The sequence below is a fragment of the Vombatus ursinus genome, unplaced genomic scaffold (genome assembly GCF_900497805.2).
Source record: "Vombatus ursinus unplaced genomic scaffold, bare-nosed wombat genome assembly UNPS02015129.1, whole genome shotgun sequence".
In the NCBI taxonomy this organism is placed as follows: domain Eukaryota; kingdom Metazoa; phylum Chordata; class Mammalia; order Diprotodontia; family Vombatidae; genus Vombatus; species Vombatus ursinus.
Window position 1 is genome coordinate 1,818,464 of NW_020954907.1, and position 18,591 is coordinate 1,837,054.

General features: G+C 40.2%; 1 protein-coding gene across 3 annotated transcripts in view; it reads right to left on the reverse strand.

Annotated features, from left to right (window-relative positions):
• LOC114031266 (WASH complex subunit 2-like) overlaps positions 1–18,591 on the reverse strand; it is a 55,863-nt gene that overhangs the window by 19,856 nt on the left and 17,416 nt on the right. For all 3 annotated transcript variants that reach the window (XM_027846304.1, XM_027846303.1, XM_027846302.1), the window contains exons 11-17: positions 15,627–15,742; positions 14,953–15,010; positions 13,895–13,954; positions 13,114–13,281; positions 11,604–11,722; positions 9,404–9,496; positions 770–880 (exon numbers count right to left, since the gene is read on the reverse strand). In XM_027846304.1, coding sequence (XP_027702105.1) covers positions 770–880; positions 9,404–9,496; positions 11,604–11,722; positions 13,114–13,281; positions 13,895–13,954; positions 14,953–15,010; positions 15,627–15,742 — 725 coding nt within the window. The remainder of the gene's footprint in view (positions 1–769; positions 881–9,403; positions 9,497–11,603; positions 11,723–13,113; positions 13,282–13,894; positions 13,955–14,952; positions 15,011–15,626; positions 15,743–18,591) is intronic.

Sequence of the window (18,591 nt, forward strand, 5' to 3'; positions counted from 1 at the left end):
CAAGGACAGCTAACACAGGATGGGCAATGGGGAAGAAAGATGGTCCCCTCAATTAATGGAGCAGCAGAGAGAATATGACTTTGGTGTTTCTTTGGAGTTCTTACTGCATATAGCTCAAAACTATAAAGGCTCTCCAGCAGGTACTACAGAGCTGAGAATGTGGCTTTCAGGGACAGCTAGCTCCTTTCCCATTCTCTCAGGTTTAAATCTAAGTAAGAGAAAAAGTAGGACAGGGCCAAAGTAAAGGTTTTCCCCCTTTCTCTGTATGGAAAATGCTCATCCTTTAGATGGACAGAGGCCAAGATAAGGAAAAAATGACCTTTAAATTTCTCTGTCAAAAAGATTTAATAAATTTAAGAAATACTTTGTTGAAACATCCTATAAATCATCCAGTATAAATAAAAAGACATTCTTTGAAGAAAGGTACATTTTCCAACATGTGAATTTTTAGTGTAAAATCTCAAAAACAAAAACAAGCAATCCACACACTTGTATAAGAACATCTGTTGATGAGGCTATTCATTAACAGATCCAATCAAGTAGTCTAATTCTCATACTGGACCAAGAATTTTGCAGTACTTCCTCTTTTGAAGCGAGGGAAAGTGAAGCAAGGATTCCTTAAAATAGACACAGAAATGTCCATGCTACGTCATCCTCAAACATCAATACTCCTATTTCCCTAAAAATAGCTATCAGGCTTGTACTGCTCCACCCACCTCATGAGATTCCATATTCCCTATTATTTAGTGTAAAGATATCAATATTTTACCTCTTCATCATCATCATCAAAAAGAGAAAGTGGTTTCTTTGCGGTGAGTTTGCTGGAATGAGGAGCTACAGCTTTTGCCTTATTCACATTCAGAGCAGAAGAAAACAAGTCCTGTTGAATCCAAAAATAGAGTTATAAAAAATAGCAACAAATAAGACAAGCAGTTGAAAAAATGAGTTTATCTTGTTACAGTTATCGCTACAAAGACTACTCTCTGATGCCTCCTCATTGTACGGAGGTAACCTCTGGGCCCTGAAGGGTAGAAAGCAGAACACAAAGCTTGGACCTAATCTACCATTCTGTAAAGGCTTTGGATACAATCTTGGCAAAAACTATACTGGGGGGGGGGGGGCCGGAACCAAGATGGCGGAAGGAAAGCAGTGACTTGCTAGAGCTCTCCCCCAAACCCCTCCAAATACCTATAAAAAAAATGGCTCTAAACAAACTCTAAAGCAGCAGAACCCACAAAAAAAACCAGAGTAAAACAAATTTCCAGCCCAAGACAACCTGGATGGCTGATCGGAAAGGTATATTGCGCCAGGCTGGGAGAGGAGCGCAGTTTGGCGTGGGTGCACAGGCCGCAGCGACCCTGGAGCAGGCCTCAGAGGGCTGAATCTCGGGCAGCTGTGGCAGTTTCCAGACTTCTCAATCCACGAACGCCAAAGACAACTTAGAAGATTAGTGGGAAAAGTCTGTGACTGTTGTGAGAGAAGAAGCTAGGTCTCAGCCGCAAGTCCAGAGCGTGCCCTTAGGGCAACGGCTGCGTCCTGAGCTTCCGGCCCACAGACTGAGGGGGAACTGAGTGGCTGATCAGAGGGGGATTGCAAGGATCTCTTTGCCAGGATTGAGGCAGAAATCTCTTGCTTTGCCAGTGCTTGGATCTGAGTCACAGTTCTGAGAGGTGGTCCTGGGGTAAGGAGGTGGTGGAGCTTGTTGTGGTGGTGGGGAGGAAACACCTCGCCCCTTATCATAGCACCTTGGAAGAACTGACACTTTTCATGTCCCTAGAAGTATCTCTGAAAACAGTTGCACAAACCCCTGAAGCTTGGGACAGTACATTCTCCACATTGGAACAGACTCTTACCTTAACAAAGAGTTTAAAACTCAAGTAATTGGTTGGGATCATGAGCAAGCAGCACAAAAAAGAGTCAGACTATATTATCTTACTTTGGTGACAAAGAAGATCAAAACATACAACCAGAAGAAGAGAACGAACCCAAAGCTCCTACATCCAAAACTTCCAAGAAAAATATGAATCAGTCCCAGGCCTTGGAAGAGCTCAAAAGGGATTCTGAGAAGGAAGTAAGATAAGTAGAGGAAAAACTGGGAAGAGAAATGAGAGTGATGCAAGAAAATCATGAAAAGCAAGTTAACAGCTTGCTAAAGGAGACCCAAAAAAATACTGAAGAAAATAATGCCTTAAAAAATAGTCTAACCCAAAATGGCAAAAGAGGTCCAAAAAGCCAATGAAGAGAAGAATGCCCTAAAGAGCAAAATTGGACAAATGGAAAAGGAAGTCCAAAAGATTACTGAAGAAAATGCTTCCCTAAAAATTAGAATAGAGCAATTGGAAGCTAGTGACTTTATGAGAAATCAAGACACTGTAAAACAAATCTAAAAGAATGAAAAATAGAAAACAATGTGAAATATCTCATTGGAAAAACAACTGACCTGGAAAATAGATCCAGGAGAGAGAATTTAAAAATTATTGGATTATCTGAAAGCCACGATCAAAAAAAAGAGCCTAGACATCATCTTTCAAGAAATGATCAAGGAAAACTGCCCTGATATTTTAGAACCAGAAGGCAAAATAGAAATTGAAAGAATCCACCGATCTCCTGAAAGAGATCCCCAAAGGAAAACTCCTAGGAATATTGTAGCCAAATGAAACAATTCAAGTATTGTGGAAACACAATCAGGATAACACAAGATTTAGCAGCTTCTTCATTAAGGGACTGCAGGGCATGGAATATAATATTCCGGAGGGCAAAGGAGATAGGATTACAACCAAGAATCACGTACCCAGCAAAACTGAGTATGATTCTTCAGGGGAAAAAATGGTCATTCAGTGAAATGGAGGACTTTCAAGCATTCTTGAGGAAAAGACCAGAGCTGAATAGAAAATTTGACTTTCCAATGCAACACTCAATGGAACATGAAGAGGTAAACAGGAAAGAGAAATCATAAAAGACTTATTAAGGCTGAACTGTTTACATTCCTGCATGGAAAGATGATATTTGTAACTCATGAGACCTTTGTCAGTATTAGGGTAGTTGGAGGGAAAAAATTATATGTATGTATATATATATATATATATATAGATAGATAGATGGACGGATGGATGGATGGATGGATAGATAGATAGATAGATGGCACAGGGTGAGTTGAAGATGAAGGGGTCATATCTGGAGAATAAAATTAAGGGGTGAGAGAGGATTATACTAGGAGAAGGAGAAAGGGAAAGGTAGAATGGGATAAATTATCTCACAAAAAAAACCAGAAAAGAAAATGCTCTTACAGTGGAGGGGTTTGAAATGGGGAAGGTGAGAGGGAATGAGTGAATCTTATTCTCATAGGATTTGACTTAAGGAGGGAATAACATACACAATGGAGTATGGAAATCTATCTTACTCTACAGGAAAATAGGAGGGGAAGGGGACAAGAGAGTAGGGGGATGATAGAGAGGAGGGCAGACTGGGAAAGGGGGTAATCAGAAGCAAATACTTCTGAGGAGGGACAGGGTCAAAAGCAAGAATAGAATAAATGTGGGGCGGGTGGGATAGGATTAAGGGAAATAGAGTTAGTTTTTCACAGCATGTCTACTATGGAAGTGTTTTGCATAACTGCACATGTATAGCTTGCCTTTTCAATGAAGGTGGGTGGGGAGGGAGGAAGGCAGAAAATTTGGAACCCAAAGTTTTAAAAACACATGTTTAAAAAAAAAAATTTGTTCAATAAATACAGCAAATGCTAAAATGCAAAAAAAAAAAAAAAAAAAAAAGAAATGATGAGCAGGCAGACTTCAGAAAAACCTGGAAAGACTTGTATGGACTAATGCTGAATGAAGTGAGCAGAACCAGGAGAATGTTGTACACAGACAGTAATAGCCAGGTTGTGCAATGACTAACTTTGATAAAATTAGCCCTTCTCAGCAATGCCAGGATCTAAGACGTCTCCAAAAGTTTCATGATGGAAAATGCCATCCACATCCAAAGAAAGAACTATGGAGTTTGAATGCAGATCAAAGCATACTATTTGCTATTTTTTTCTTCTGTTTTCTTTTGTTACCTCTTTCTTGTGGTTCCTCCTATTGGTTCTAATTCTTCCTTACAGCATCACTAATGTGGAAATATGTTTAATAGACTGTATATGTGTATCCTATATCAGATTGCGCACTGTCTTGGAGAGGGAGGGGGAAAGGGAGAGGAAGAAAAATTTAAAACTCAAAAGCTTATGGAAGTGATTGTTGATAAAATCAAAATAGATTAATATAAAAGAAAAAGAAAAAAAAACTATACTTGCTTTCTGAGGACCAGTTTAAATAAGCTATTGATGGTGAAAAATGAAAAAAGGTGAAATGGATATTTATATGCATTGCAACAATTTCCTATAATAGCTTAACTAATGCAAACCAATTGCCATAAAAAGGAGACCAAAAAACAGAGAAGTCGTTTCACCCAGGGAACACCTGACCTCTATGTTATGTAGACATACATGGTAGTTATGAACAGCACCACTTTAAAATATAAAATTGACCACGAAATCTTATGGAAAAGGATGATAAAAGATTCTAAGTAGTATTGCCTCTTAGGCTCAGTGAAAAGCAGGGGAGGGAAAACAAGTTTAAAGAAAACTTAGTTGAGTCCCATTTAAGCAAAATCATCTTGAAGTCTATTTAAAAACGAAACCTGAAGGATAATTAATAGATGAAAAAGGGCAAGGTCTATAAAGACTTTTATATCAAACTCTCTTCACCATTATAAGGAAAGTGGAGCCTTTATCATAGTGTTACACGTGGAAGCAGTGAGGTAAGCTGGAATGAGCACAGATTCTGAAGGCGTCACAGAACTTGGGTTCAAATCCTACTTCTAATGATTTCTCTTGTGGGACTCAATCTGGCTGGGCCTCTGTTTTTTTCATCTGAAAAGTAAAGGAAGGGGCTGGAAGGATTCGGAAGCACCTTTGGTGTGCTGGATGAGGAAGCAGAAATAGTACTGCAGAAAACAGAGAGGAAAATCTGCTGGATTAGATTCAATAACACAATGAAGAAGCCCATGCCAGAGGTAAAACCATTTTCAGGTGCTAAGGGATTAAGGTATCTGAAAAAGAGGAAGATACTGAAGGTGTGGGGAAAATTTAGATCTTATTTTTATGCCCACCCCCTCTCCCCATCCCCACCATCAATCATTATCCACCCCTACTGTCTCCAGAATGAAATACAAACTCCTGCTGGTCATCTGGAAGCATTCCCAATCTGGCTCCAACCTATCTTTCCAGACAAAGTAGACACAAGACTCCATCTCCTGTCTCCTGAGAACAGCGCGCATAGGTTTCTGTTAAAAGCTCAAACCTTATGGCTACCAGTTTCTGCCTGGTAATGGCCGCAGAATCTGGCATATGAATTAAAGTCCTGGTTCTGAGATGTGCAAAGGGCTCTGTGTGGATCTGTAGTGGCCAACTCACTAACAGACACTGTACAGAAAGAAAGTAGCTCTTAATGGTTCTAGGTATAGCTTGTCCTTGTAAAACCAGTACAACCTGCTAGTTGTCTCCACATTCTACTTGGATGATTTCAGTTAATGTTAGAGAGGATGAAATAAATATCTTCCAGAGGTCCCTTCCAGGTCACTGTTTCTATTGTTCTAAAACATGGGACTACAGGATTCAAATCTGAATGAGATTTTAGAGATCACCTACTACAAACACTTCCTTTTACAGATATAGAAACTGAGGTCCAGAGAATGAAGTTACAAAATGATGCTGCTAAAAGGGAATGATTAAGTTTCCCTAAATAATAGATTAAAAGGGAAAGTGAAAGGCATGAACAAAATGAACTACAGAAAATTAAAGAGGTCAGAATAATGATTATCAAACTAAATGGAGTTACACTATTTCATAGTATAATAACTCAGGTCCCCCTTAAAGTGTTAAGTTGCTTATATTTTAAAAATTTAAGTGAATTGGATACTGTTTTGATAATTTGGAGATACCACATTGAGATAAATGCAGATACTCTGGAGTGTTAATCATTCTGTTGGAAAGATGTTAAACTGTTTTCGAATAGCCATAAAAAGCCAGGCTATGGCACAGAAACAGCCACTAAGCTCTGTGAATGGCACGTACTCGAAACATAACTAGGACAACTGTGCCCTAGAGGGAGAAACCTAAATGTAGGTGGCACATTTATTCAGCAAAGGGAAATATTTTACAAGGCCCCCTTGGACCGTTTCTTTGCTTTGGACCTATCCTCACCAAATATAGAACTTGTTATTAATTTATTCTTATTAAAAAAAAAAAAACCAACACCAAACTTTATTTTAGACTCTCCAGTGTCCGTCTTTCTTCATGACTTCTCTACCATGCTCCAGAGTCAATTTCCAGCTGCCTACTGGATGGACATCATTTAACTATCTCACCAGCATCTGAAATTGAACGTAGCCCTAAATGAACTTACTGTGTTCTCCCCAAAAATCTGTCCTTCACTTTCCTATTTTTGTTGACAGACCAACCATTATTCTTCTAGCTGTGCTGGTTTGACTCTTCTCTCCTACATTCAAATTAGTTTCTACAACTGAAATATCTCCCACATATATTTCCTCCTTTCCACTCTAACTACCTTAGTACAGGTATCCATCAACTCTTGCAGCCATAACTTCTTAAGACTTAAGAAGAACGTTCTCTCTCACCAAGGTTCTTGGCCACTGTGAAATAGCACAACATCAGAAAAAGATATGGTTTTATCACTGGGAATGATATAAAGAAGGCTTGGTACACCTGCGGTCCCAAGAATCTTCTGACTTAGAGCCGAGGGCTCTTCTATGTGTTATCTACCCTTTTATAACGTGTGCTCCCTGAGAGCAGGGACTGACTTACTTTCCTTTTCATATCCCTAGTCCTGGGCACAACAAGTGCTTAAATGCTTTTTTATTCTTTTATTAATTAATTCACTGCTTGGATGATAGTAATAGCCTCCAGACTAATTTCCCTACCTCCAGTCTCCCTCCCATTTCAATCCATTCTTCATACTGTTGTTTCCCTAAGCATAAAACTGATAAGGTGATTCTTCTGCTCAACAACAAAAACAAAACAAAACAAAAAACCAAAACCCTTAAAGAGCTCCCTATTGCCCCCTAAGCAAAGTTTTAACTCTTGACCCTGGCATTTAAGGCCCTCTGTGACCTGGTACCGCTCTATTTTCCCCAAACTTACTTAGTTCCATGTGCCCTCTCTTATTCACCTAACCCAAAACATAACCTGACCTTTGGTCCCTTCTTCACACCACTCTAAATGCTTAGAACCTCATCTTCTCTCCAATGAAATTCTACCCTTCTTTCAAGACTCAGATCAAATAACACCATTCCCTAAAGCCTTCTTCAATCTCCATTCCTGGTCAAATGGTCTTTTCTTCTTTGAAGTTCACATAACTAACTTTGCACCTTTCATATGCACTTAAGATTCTATTCTGTATCTCATTTACTTGTGTACATGTATCTTAATTCCTATGCTAGACTGGATGTTCCTTCAGGGAAGGGATCATGGCTTATTTGTCTTTATACAGTACTTAGCACAGTGATCTGTGCTGTGGTGCTCAGTAAATATCTGTGTCATTTAGATTTAAAGCACATGACAGCATGTCCAAAATGAAGATGATGGCACAACAAAGGGGCAAAATACAAACAGCCAGTTTCTGATCACCAGGCCAAGAAGTAAGAGAGAATGGGAAAAATTTGGAAACAATTTCCACATAAGACTCTCTTGTGCAAGAATCTCCTAAAAGTCACCTGAAAATCATTTTTCCTTCCTCCCTTGGCCTGCCCCCATTGCTGCCCTCCCCCCAGGGTCCAAGTGTTGCCAATAAGGGGTAGCACTTAGCAGCAGGAGCCCCTACGAACTGAGGTTCTCAGGCTCAGCAAGAACAGAAGCCAAGGAGACTATTTCTGCATCCAACACGAAGGGCATTATTTATGTTTGTGTTTCAGTTGTATTAAAGAACAACTTCTCAGCATAAAATGTGCATGTGTGGGAGAATCTCCTGGAAACCAACATGCTGATAAGCATGCTGTCTTCCGAGGTGGGTATCTAGCATAAGATTAAGAGAGTCTTTTGACATCTGTCCCAAGATGACCATTACTATCCACTTATTAGGGCAGGTAGGGGGCGCCATAGTGCATAGAGCACTGGGCCTGAAGTCAGGATGACCTGAGTTCAAATTTGGCCTCAAGACACTTAATAGCTATGTGACTCCCAAGCAAGTCACTTGATCCTATTTGCCTCAGTTTCCTCATCTGTAAAATGAGCTGGACAAGAAAAGGACAAACCACTCTAGTATGAATAGAGAATGAAGGTAAAAATTGGTTAAATCAAACTATCAAGCTAGATACAACAGATTAAGAGACAAGAGAAAGAAAGAAGGGCAATACTAGATCCATTCACTAATCCAGAGACCCAAAGGAACAAGGACAGTGATAATATTCTTTGACTTCAAGTATGGTTAAGAAACAAAGTAAACTAGAGCTCTTAACAGAACCCCTGATATCAATCCCTGAGACTCAGTGGGCTAAGATCCACAACTACGATACCAGTACCCTGGCTACTAATACTTACTCCAAAGGAATAGAGAGCTAAGAACTCTTATTCCCAGGGATTTGTACTCTGTCCCCAAGTGGAAAACAAACACTTTTAAAAGGTGATCACCCAACAGGGATTTAGAAAAGCTCAGTTCCCTAAAAGAGCACACTCTGAGGTGCCAAAGCTGAACACATGCAAACAAGAGAAAGATTCCTGAAACTTCTTGTGCAGTCAACTTTTCTCTTCATAAACACATTTTCTTGAATCTTTCTTTTAATGCCTCCTTGTTCCTTTTTAATGAAAAACAAACAGGGGCAGCTAGGTGGTGAGGTGGATAAGCTCCAGCCTTGGAGTCAGGAGGACCTGAGTTCAAATTCGGCCTCAGACACATAACACTTACTAGCTGTGTGACCTTGGGCAAGTCACTTAACCCCATCACCCACCCCTCCCCAGCCCCCAAAATAATGAAAACCAAACAAGCCCCTCTACAAGGTCACCATCCTTGGCCCCTAGTTAGCCAAAAGCCAGTTGTGGCTGGAGGGTCTGTGCCTCACACCCCACACATGAGAGCTGGATATAAATGACCCAGAACAAAGCAGCAGACACTGCAATGAAGATGCTGATATCTAAGGATGGGACCAAACCCAGTAGCTTCTAAACCTCACAGTAATAAATTCCAGATAACCAAAAAACTAACATCATTTATTCTCATAGGCTGTCAACAGCAAAGGAGCAGGAGGTGCCTCTAAAGAAAATGCCCAGATACAGGTTTTTTCCAAATTTTCAAGCTAGTGAACACAATCGAGTTTCCGAGGAAGAGCACCCAGAAATATATGAACACCTCACCTCTGAGTCCTCCTCATCTGAGAATAAACCTTTTTGTTTCTTGGAAACTTCTTCTGACAAGGCCTTGAGATTTTTGCTGGAAGGTGGCGTAACCTTTGTCAAAACAAAAGAAAACACAACAATTGGGGGAACCATCTTAGACACAATGACTTTCATTAAATAGTAATATCTTAAATCTAAGTAAATAAACACACATGTAGTACTGATATCTGAAAATTATGTCTGATTTCTTAAAATTTAGGAAAAAATTATAACAATAATACTTTACATAGAGAGCCCACTATCTACCAGACACTGTGTTGAGTGCTTTACAAATATTCTCTCGTTTGATTCTCGAAGCAGGTGCTATTATTACCCCATTTTACAGTTGAGGAAACTGAAGTGGGCAGAAGTTAAGTGACTTGGCCAGAGTCACACAGCTAGTAAATGTCTGAGGCTGCATTTAAACTCGGGTCTTTTGACTCCAGACCTGGCACTCTACTATGGCCCCACCTAGCTGCCTCAAAAGAGAAAACAACCTTTCCAAGAGCATTGAATATAGAACTGCTTAAAAGAAGATTGGTTGCATTGTTTTAAAATGATAAAACCTGAATGTATATACAGGATTGGACTCTACAAAAAGCTGTCTTCAAGAACTGGGACTGTAACTTCCTACGGGGAAGCAAAGCCTTCTGAACTGGGTAGCGCTGTGAATCTGTCAAGTTCTGCCTGAACTTTCTGAAGCTAGAGAATCTAAATTGCCTGCCAACTGTTAATGCCGAAGACCTTTGGAACTAAAGTGGAATTTTAGCAGGATGCTCTCTCCCATGAGCATTAGGTAGAAAGAGTGTTACTATGTGCTCTCATGTATGCTTCTAAGTCAAAATGCATGTGGAAGTTTGATTATGAATAAATCATTATCATCATTTTTCTACAGGGGGACAGAACAACACGGTATAAAGGAAGAACTGATAGAAGAAAGAAAAGAAAGATGTCAAGCCCCTACCAAGAGACCGACTTCTAAGATCGAGTTTTTACTCCAGGTTGTTTGTCCCTGAATAGTAAGCTTTATCCAAAGTGTACATGGTACAGGCATCAAAAAGGAACAGAAATTCAGCAAGGATTAATGGATGGTCAGACCCTGGCACGCTTGGAATCCTAAACGTGAAAGATAATTGGGATTTTGGTAAGAAATAGAGCGATCAGAATTCTCCATTTACTCTCCAGTCCATCCCTCTGCTCTGGTAACTGCAGGGACCACAAAACCAGGACCCATTAACAGCCTGTCTCGGTCCTCTCTGGGCTGCAGCCCAGCCTTCTTCTGCCCCTCCCACCCCTCTGCTTCGGCTTCTTAGGAGCGCAAGGATTTTCTACTTCTACTTGCATACCCAGCAGTGCTCCAAAGAGGAGGCACTTCACAAATACTCGCTGCCTGAGATCTGTCCACCGCCTTCCAAATGGAAATGCACTTAGGAGAGAATACATTCTTCCTTGGAGCTAGTTAATTCCCTAACCCTTCCACTCATTATGTTCTCAGCTCTTCCCTTCCCTTGCTGATTGGCAGCTTACAGCTGACCTCATCTCCTGGCTTTCGGTCCGAGGCACCATTCCTCCTGGCCAGATGCAACTGGGGGAATGATAGAAAAAGCAGCTGTGTCTGATGTGGAAACATGGAATACTTAGGGAAATGCCCAGGTTTAGTGAATGGGAGGATATGCAATAATGCTCTACGGAAGTTCAGTTCAGCCAACAGTTATCAAGTACCTGCGGTGTGCACTAGACCCTGGGGGGGTGGGGGGAGGGAAAGCTTAGATGACAACATGGTCTCTCTCCTTTAGAAGCTTATGCCAGCAGAGGATATAGGGAAGATTCAGAATGAAGAGATGCTCAGGGCTGTGGAGGGGATGAGCAGGCCCGGGTGGGCCTCAAGAGCTGGATGACTGAGGCACAAACCACACGGTTTGCACCTGTGTTTTTCTTGTGTTAGAACTGTAAGGCTCTTGTCTCCCTGCCCAGATTGTATCTTTTCTATCTTTGCATTTCTTTACCTGCCCAGCTCGGTGCATCGCCCATGAAAGGTGCTTGATGAACATTCTCTTAATTTAATGTTAAACCTATTTCATAATACAGTTCAACTCATTTTAATTTGGTTCAAGGTGAACTAAGTATAAGCTACCCCAAGAAAAACATCAGTGTGCACATCCATCCCCTCCTCCATCACCTTCTCAGCTGCCTCCTTGGCTTCAGAACTGAGAGAATCAGTGGAACAAGGGGCTGCTTTCTTTTTGAAGAGATCTTCTTCCTCTTCCTCCTCATCAAACAGATCAACAGTTGGCTTGGCTTTGATTGAAAGAAAAAAAAGTTGTCTTGAAAAACTCACCAAACATTGAAAATAGTGCTTTTGTTATTTTTTAAAGGGGGAAAAAAAAAAAAAAGCAAAACACTTTAAACAAACAAGATGAACGGCTCCCCCACCAGGTCAATGCCGAGACAAAAGTAGAAGCCTTGGTAGTCTTTTACACTGAGCTTTGATTAGGTGAACCGAACTCTGCAGGAATGAGGCTTCATTTAATATTTACAAAAACATTAAATCACCAAGAAGAGAAGGAAGCTAACAACAAGGGAATCGTGGAGGAGGTGGGCTTTTCCCTCAAGTTACTCAAAGGCCGGAAGGGACAGCTATTCAAGAGCTACGCCAGCTTAAAAAGGAACCTCCATTTTCTGACTACCACGTAAGCTGCCATTTTCAGGCATCAGTAGCATTGTCTTTCGTTTTTCTGCTTTAATTCACTGAGCCTTACACGTGTAATGAATTAAGTTTGCGCTCTTCTCGTGTGTCCAGGCAGAATCATTTTGTTCCCTCTCATCTTCTCACTCCTACTTTAATTCGACCACAGTAAGAGATCATAGGACTTAAGAGCTCAAAGGCAACTTACAGGTCATCTAAGCTAACTGTCTTATTATACAGATGAGGAAACTGAGGCTCTGGAGTACGAAATGGCCATCCAAGATTACACGGATAGTGTAATCACACAGCCAAGATTTAAACCCAGGGCTTGTGACTGTAAATGCAGTGATCCCCCATTACGTGTGAGAAGAATCTAGCTGTCTGCTTCTCATGTTGAAGGGCACTCTCGAAGGGAACTAAGGAAACTGGGGAGGAGGCACAAATGAATCCTTCTCACCCCGGCAAAATTAGCCAGGACTGAAGACCTGGGATAGTCTGAGTTAACAGGCAGACTAATCTGGAATCCAACTGAGGGCCCCTTGGATAAGAAGAATATAACAGTGGCCTTCAGACCTTCAACAGAGAGAAGCTGAAGCCCTAGGGAAACTCCCCGGCCACTGTTTTTAATTTTTTCACTGGCAGCTTTAACTTTTTGTGGATTGCTTCTTAACTGCCTCAGGAATTGCTTTTCCCTTGGGGTATCTGCATATATTTTTATTAAATGAATTGATTATTCGAACCTTAGGTTTTGAGTGATCAACTGCGCCAAGAGGTGAACCACGACTAGGCTCCTGACGTTGGCAGGCGCCATCGTTCAAGCTGCTGAGGACTGTCTGCTCCCTAGATGGTATAAACTAGGGCAACAACCAGGCAGTTCTGAATAAATCTCTCTGGGACCTAAATGGCTCAGAATAATTAGCAGAGGCTTGCCTTAGCCTTCACCGTGCCTGTTTAAAAGTCATTTCAAATAATTGCCATGAAAACAGAGAGAGGCAACACACACCTGCATGTAAGGGTTTGCTGTTAGCCGCAACAAAAAAGTCATCATCATCATTATCAAAGAGGCCGACAGGTGCAGGACTCTGAGGCGTTTTCCCTTGTGTTGCCTGTGGAGGCTTCTGGGGCTCCTTTGGTGATTGCACTGAAGAAACACTGAACACATCAGGATCCCCTACAATCAGACAAAGGTGAAACCAATAGTAGTCAGGTACTGTGTACCTCACCACTCCATAAAAGGTACTAATTTTCTCCAGAAGTCATTAAAATTTCAGCTTTTTCAGAAATACTTCCCCTGCAGCAATAAAATGCTAGAGCTGCTAAATAAGCCTAGGTAAGAGTAAGGACAGTTCAGATAAATTCCTCCAATACAAATCATCTATTCTTTGGAAATCCATTTTTTCCCAGGCACAAGCCTGTATGTTAAGGTTTGTTGTTGCAGGCAACAATGTGTATAACAGTTGGCCTAATAAACAAATTGGCTCCCTTAATGAGACCTTTGAAATTCCAAGTAGTCCACTACATGCCAGCCAGATCTCTGAATTTAACATTTAAAAAAAAAAAAAAAAAAGATGTGTTAAAAATGATAAAAGTAGGGGGCAGCTAGGTGGTGCAGTGAATAGAGCACTGGCCTTGGAGTCAGGAGAACCTGAGTTCAAATCCAGCCTCAGACACTTAACTCTTACTAGTTGTGTGACCCTGGGCAGGTCACTTAACCCCGATCACCTCACCAAAAAGAAAAAAAAAAAGATAAAAATAAAAAGACGAAACCCTAAGAATGGACGTACCTAAGAACAATGATACAGCTCCTGCTGGTATCTTTTTCCCAGGTTTGGATGATGAAATCTCTGGAACAAGGAAATAAATCATTAAATTCACCGTTCTGCAAAGTCAAATTAGAGAATTTTTTTTTTTGGTGGCTGAAATTAATTGATCCTACATGTGCTACTTTTAAATTCACAGTTTAATTTTTTTTAACTCAACACTACATGATTTAAGGACACATTTAAAGTGAGATTAAAATAATGCAATAGGATTTTAACTCCACCCAAATTATAAACCTTAAGTTACAGTGATCTCTTAATAGGATAATAGCTTTGATATTAGTAGTCATTTCTTGCTATTCTAGAGGTCAGAAGGCCCTGTAGGCTTGTTGATGGATAAAGCTATGGTGGGTACAATCCATCCTTAAAGCACTTTCCAATAGTCTCTTCATTCTGGAGAAGGAGCAGCTAGATTAAGAACTGCAGGAAGGAAATGTGTGGATAACAGCCACAGAATACTTATTTAGAAACCACCATTCCACCTTCTAGCAAGGGTAATATGAATTGCCTATTCTGATTACTCAGTCTCCTTATTTGTTGATGGGGAGAATAATCCTTGTGCTGTCTTCCTTACAAAGTTATTCTGAAAAAGGTACTTAACGAATCTTAGAAGGCTAAGTACAAGTTATCATTATTGATCAACTCTGTATATACAAACAAAACCTCAGAAATACTCCTTTAGAATACGTCTGGTTCTACCTATATCCAATATGTATTATAAGTCACTTTTCTTGTCAGTTTTTGTAAGATTGAGAAGTCAGATTAGAGAACACTCTCAAGGTGCTCACCCTGATGGGTTAGGTTTGAATACAAGGTCTAAAAACAATGCTTTTTTTCCCCCTTACAGTGATATGAAATATCTGAATTGGATTGCTTTTAAAGGATTAACAGAATTATCCCTAAAAAAATAATTCCTGACAACAAACTAAAGAGAATTTAAAGCCTTAAAATATGTTAAAAAAGAACCTTGAAAATCTCTTCCCTCAGTAATACAAATAAACTCAGACCTCATCCATCCTTACCTTTGTTAACTGGGGCTTGACTTTCATTGTCTTTAGGAGCTTCCGAAAAGAGGTCACTCTGATTGATTATGACATGGAAATCAAACGAGTAAAAAAAAAAAAAAAAAGGATTAAACACTGAGATTTCTTTGTAACTACAGAGAACTAAGCCTTTTCCTCCTCTGTGGAGAAAAGAACCTTTATGGGCTTTACAGGGCAGCTAGGTGGCACAGTGGATAGAGTACCTGCCCTGAAGTCAGGAGGACCTGAGTTCAAATCTGGCCTCAGACCAAAAATTTGACACTCACTATCTGTATGACCCTGGCAAGTCACTTAACCCCAACTGCCTTGAAAAAAAAAAAAAGAAAAAGAAAAGAACCCTTGCAAAGTCCAGGGTGCTCTGACTAATCTGGATACAGTTTGACCTCCTGAATTAAGGCTGTTGAACAATCGAGAACTTGAAAAATCCCAGTCTACCCCAGGAGTTAATGCCTGTAAATCAGGAGTATCACCTAGGAAGCATCATGGTACAGTCTTCTGGTCTGAGAAATTGCAAATGACTCTCCTTTACATATCAAAGGATGTCAGGATAGCCAACAAAGCATGAAAAGGAACAGGGACTACCCAAGGTAGAGAATCATTTAGGTAAAAGGGGGAACAGATCATTTCTTTTCTGCCTCTCATCCCCAACTGACCTCATCATCATCATCAAAGAGTCCCCTTCCTCCACTAAACAGGCCCCCTCGAGAGCCAAATGGTGAGAAGTCTTCGTCTGTCAATTTGGGTGGTTTGAACATGTCGTCTTCTTCATCTGGTGAAAAAGAACACCACAATTCTAAGAAATGGAAGTAAACGCAGAGTCCTTACTTTGCAGCCGTCTCTGCAAAATTTTCAGCAGGAATGCAAGATGAGGATGGCTAAGCCCTGAATTCAAAATCTAGCAGCATCTACTTCCACATGAACGGCAACATTTTCCAAAACATCAAAGCAATCTGTTTAAGGTGCTCTGCGTGGTCCTATACGAAAGCACAATTAAATGACATTGTTTTTGCCCTCTGGGAATTTGGTATAAAACCAAATGTCAATAGGAAATCTATATTGAAAAGATATGCAGAACTTAATTGGTTAAATTCTGCTAAAATGCTTCTATTACATACAAGGATTAGAAGCCAATAGGTTTTAGGAATGTTGAAGAGAAGAGGAGTCACATGCTCCAAGTTTATTTCCATTTAGAAAAGGTATGGGATTGGCAGGTGAGGCTGTGACCTCCAGTACAGCAGATGATTTTGTGAAGAGGGTGGTCCCTTGTTTGGTTACTTCCCTTTTTAGTCAGGGAAAATTTTGTGAAGGTAGAATTTACAAAGATCTCTGAAAAAAGAAATCAGCCCTGAATGAAAAGTATTTCAGACTGGACAGAACCTTAGAGATCACCTAGTTTCTGACGCTGCCTACGAGAGAGCTCACTTCCCCTCAGTCACCTAATTCTACTTTTGAGCAGCTGGTTGTTTACCCTCATAGTGAGCTTAGATCTGACTAAAAGCTTCAGCTCTTCACCCTAATTTGGTCTGCTGAAAGGCACAAAATATGCCTCTTCTTCTTCAACTTGGCAGCCCTTCAGATATTTGAAAGTAGCCATTATGTTTCTTGTTAGTCTTTTTCTCCAGGTTAAACATACTCAGTTTCTGGACTATTCTTCATAAAATGTGATTTCCAGACCCCTCACCACCCTGTCCTCCTCTTAATTTCAGTGTATTAGTGTCATAAAATGAAGGACCCAGTACTAATTCTTTCATTCAACAAGTAATTAAGCAACTACTTGTAGACACTGTGCTAGGCACTGAAAGAAATACAAGGAAACCTGCCCTTAAGGAGCTTACAATCTAATAGGGAAGATAAAGACACACACAAATAAACATAATGCAAAATAGTGCTAAGTGTATAAACAAGACATTCCACTTACAGCTAGAGTTCAAGACTGAGGGAGAAAAGGCAGCATCTGAGATGAGCCTTGAAATGTGGGGTGAAATTTAACAGAGAAGAACTGGCTGGGCTGGGAAGGTGTGGGCTGAGGAAAGGGGAAGAGTGTTTCAGGTAGCACACTTAGGTCAGATAGGGACTGACAAAAATACAGTGATACTTTTACTTCTTGTAGACTGGACCATTAAATTTCTATGAGCAGAGGACTAGCCCTTATTAAGCTTATGAATGACTAAAATCTGGTCTTTTTCCCCACATATATTGCTGTCAAACTAGGTCTCCACAACTGCTTATACAATTGATTTTTTGAACCTCAGTGAAAGACGTGATATTTATCTCTGATGAATTCCATCTTGGTTTTAGCTTCGCACTTCAGACTGCCGAGATCACTCTGAATCTTGATTCCGAAATCTATACAAGCTATCTTTTAAAGTCTTCTGTCATTTGGAAACATGATAAACATACCTTAATCCAAGTCATTTACAAAAAGGTAGAGAAAGATATAGTCAAATTTATTTTTTTTTTTGGGAGGGGGGTAGGGCTAGGCAATGGAGTTAAATGAGTTGCCAAGAGTCACACAGGTAGTTAAGTGTCAAGTGTCTGAGGCTAGATTTGAACTCAGGTCTTCCTGACTCCAGGGCCAGTGCTCTATGTATTGTGCTACCTAGCTGCCCCCAAGGACATAGTCAATTACAGAGTCCTGTGACATGCCAGCAGAGGCCTTCCCTTTCATGTTGACAGATATATCAATATTTTCTGGGCACCATTACTAAACTACCTTCAACCATTTTCAAACATCATACTAACACAAAATCCCTGTTTTACCACTTTATCTCCATGGAACTCAAGAGAGTTTTTGTTTAATGTTTTCTAGAAATCCAAATATAGTAAATGCAATGCATTCCTGATTGAACAATCCAGTAACCATATCATCAAAGTATGTGAAGTTGGAGCAGCTAGGTGGTACAGTGGATAGAGCATCAGCCCTGGAGTCAGGAGGACCCGAGTTCAAATCCAGTCTAAGGCACTCGACACTTACTAGCTGGGTGACCCTGGGCAAGTCACTTAACCCCACGGCCTAGCCAAAAAAACCAAAAGACAAAAAACAAAAACAAAAAACAAACCCAAAAACAAAGCAAAACAAAACAAAACAAAAAAACAACCCAAAACAAACCAAAGTATATGAAGTTACTATAGTTTGGAAAGACTTGACTGGAATGGATTCTTACTGAATCCCCATTAACTCATATAACATTGCATTATATTAGAAACATCTGTAAACCACCTATTGGTAACCTATTCTAAAATTTCGCTGAGGATCAACCTTAAAATGAATAATCACCTTCCCCCCTCCCTTTTAAAATTGGGGACATGGCCTTCTGGAGCTTTTCTGAATTTTTCAATCCTACAGTGACTCTCTGAATATAGCAGTAAATTCCTTCAACATAATAATCATTTAAAATAGCTACATGCTCCTTTCCTTTTTTGAAGAGATGGGAGACTAGGAATATAAAGCTGATATGTTAGGTAGTTTTGGTTCAGCTGATTTCCACGACTCCCCCCCCCCCCCCATTCCTTTCTTTTTTTCATTAAGTGGATGGCCTACCGGGTAGTGGGGGAGAAGAGATACATCCTGAAATGACATAAAAGCAAAACAAAACAAAAAAATGAAAGTGCCATATT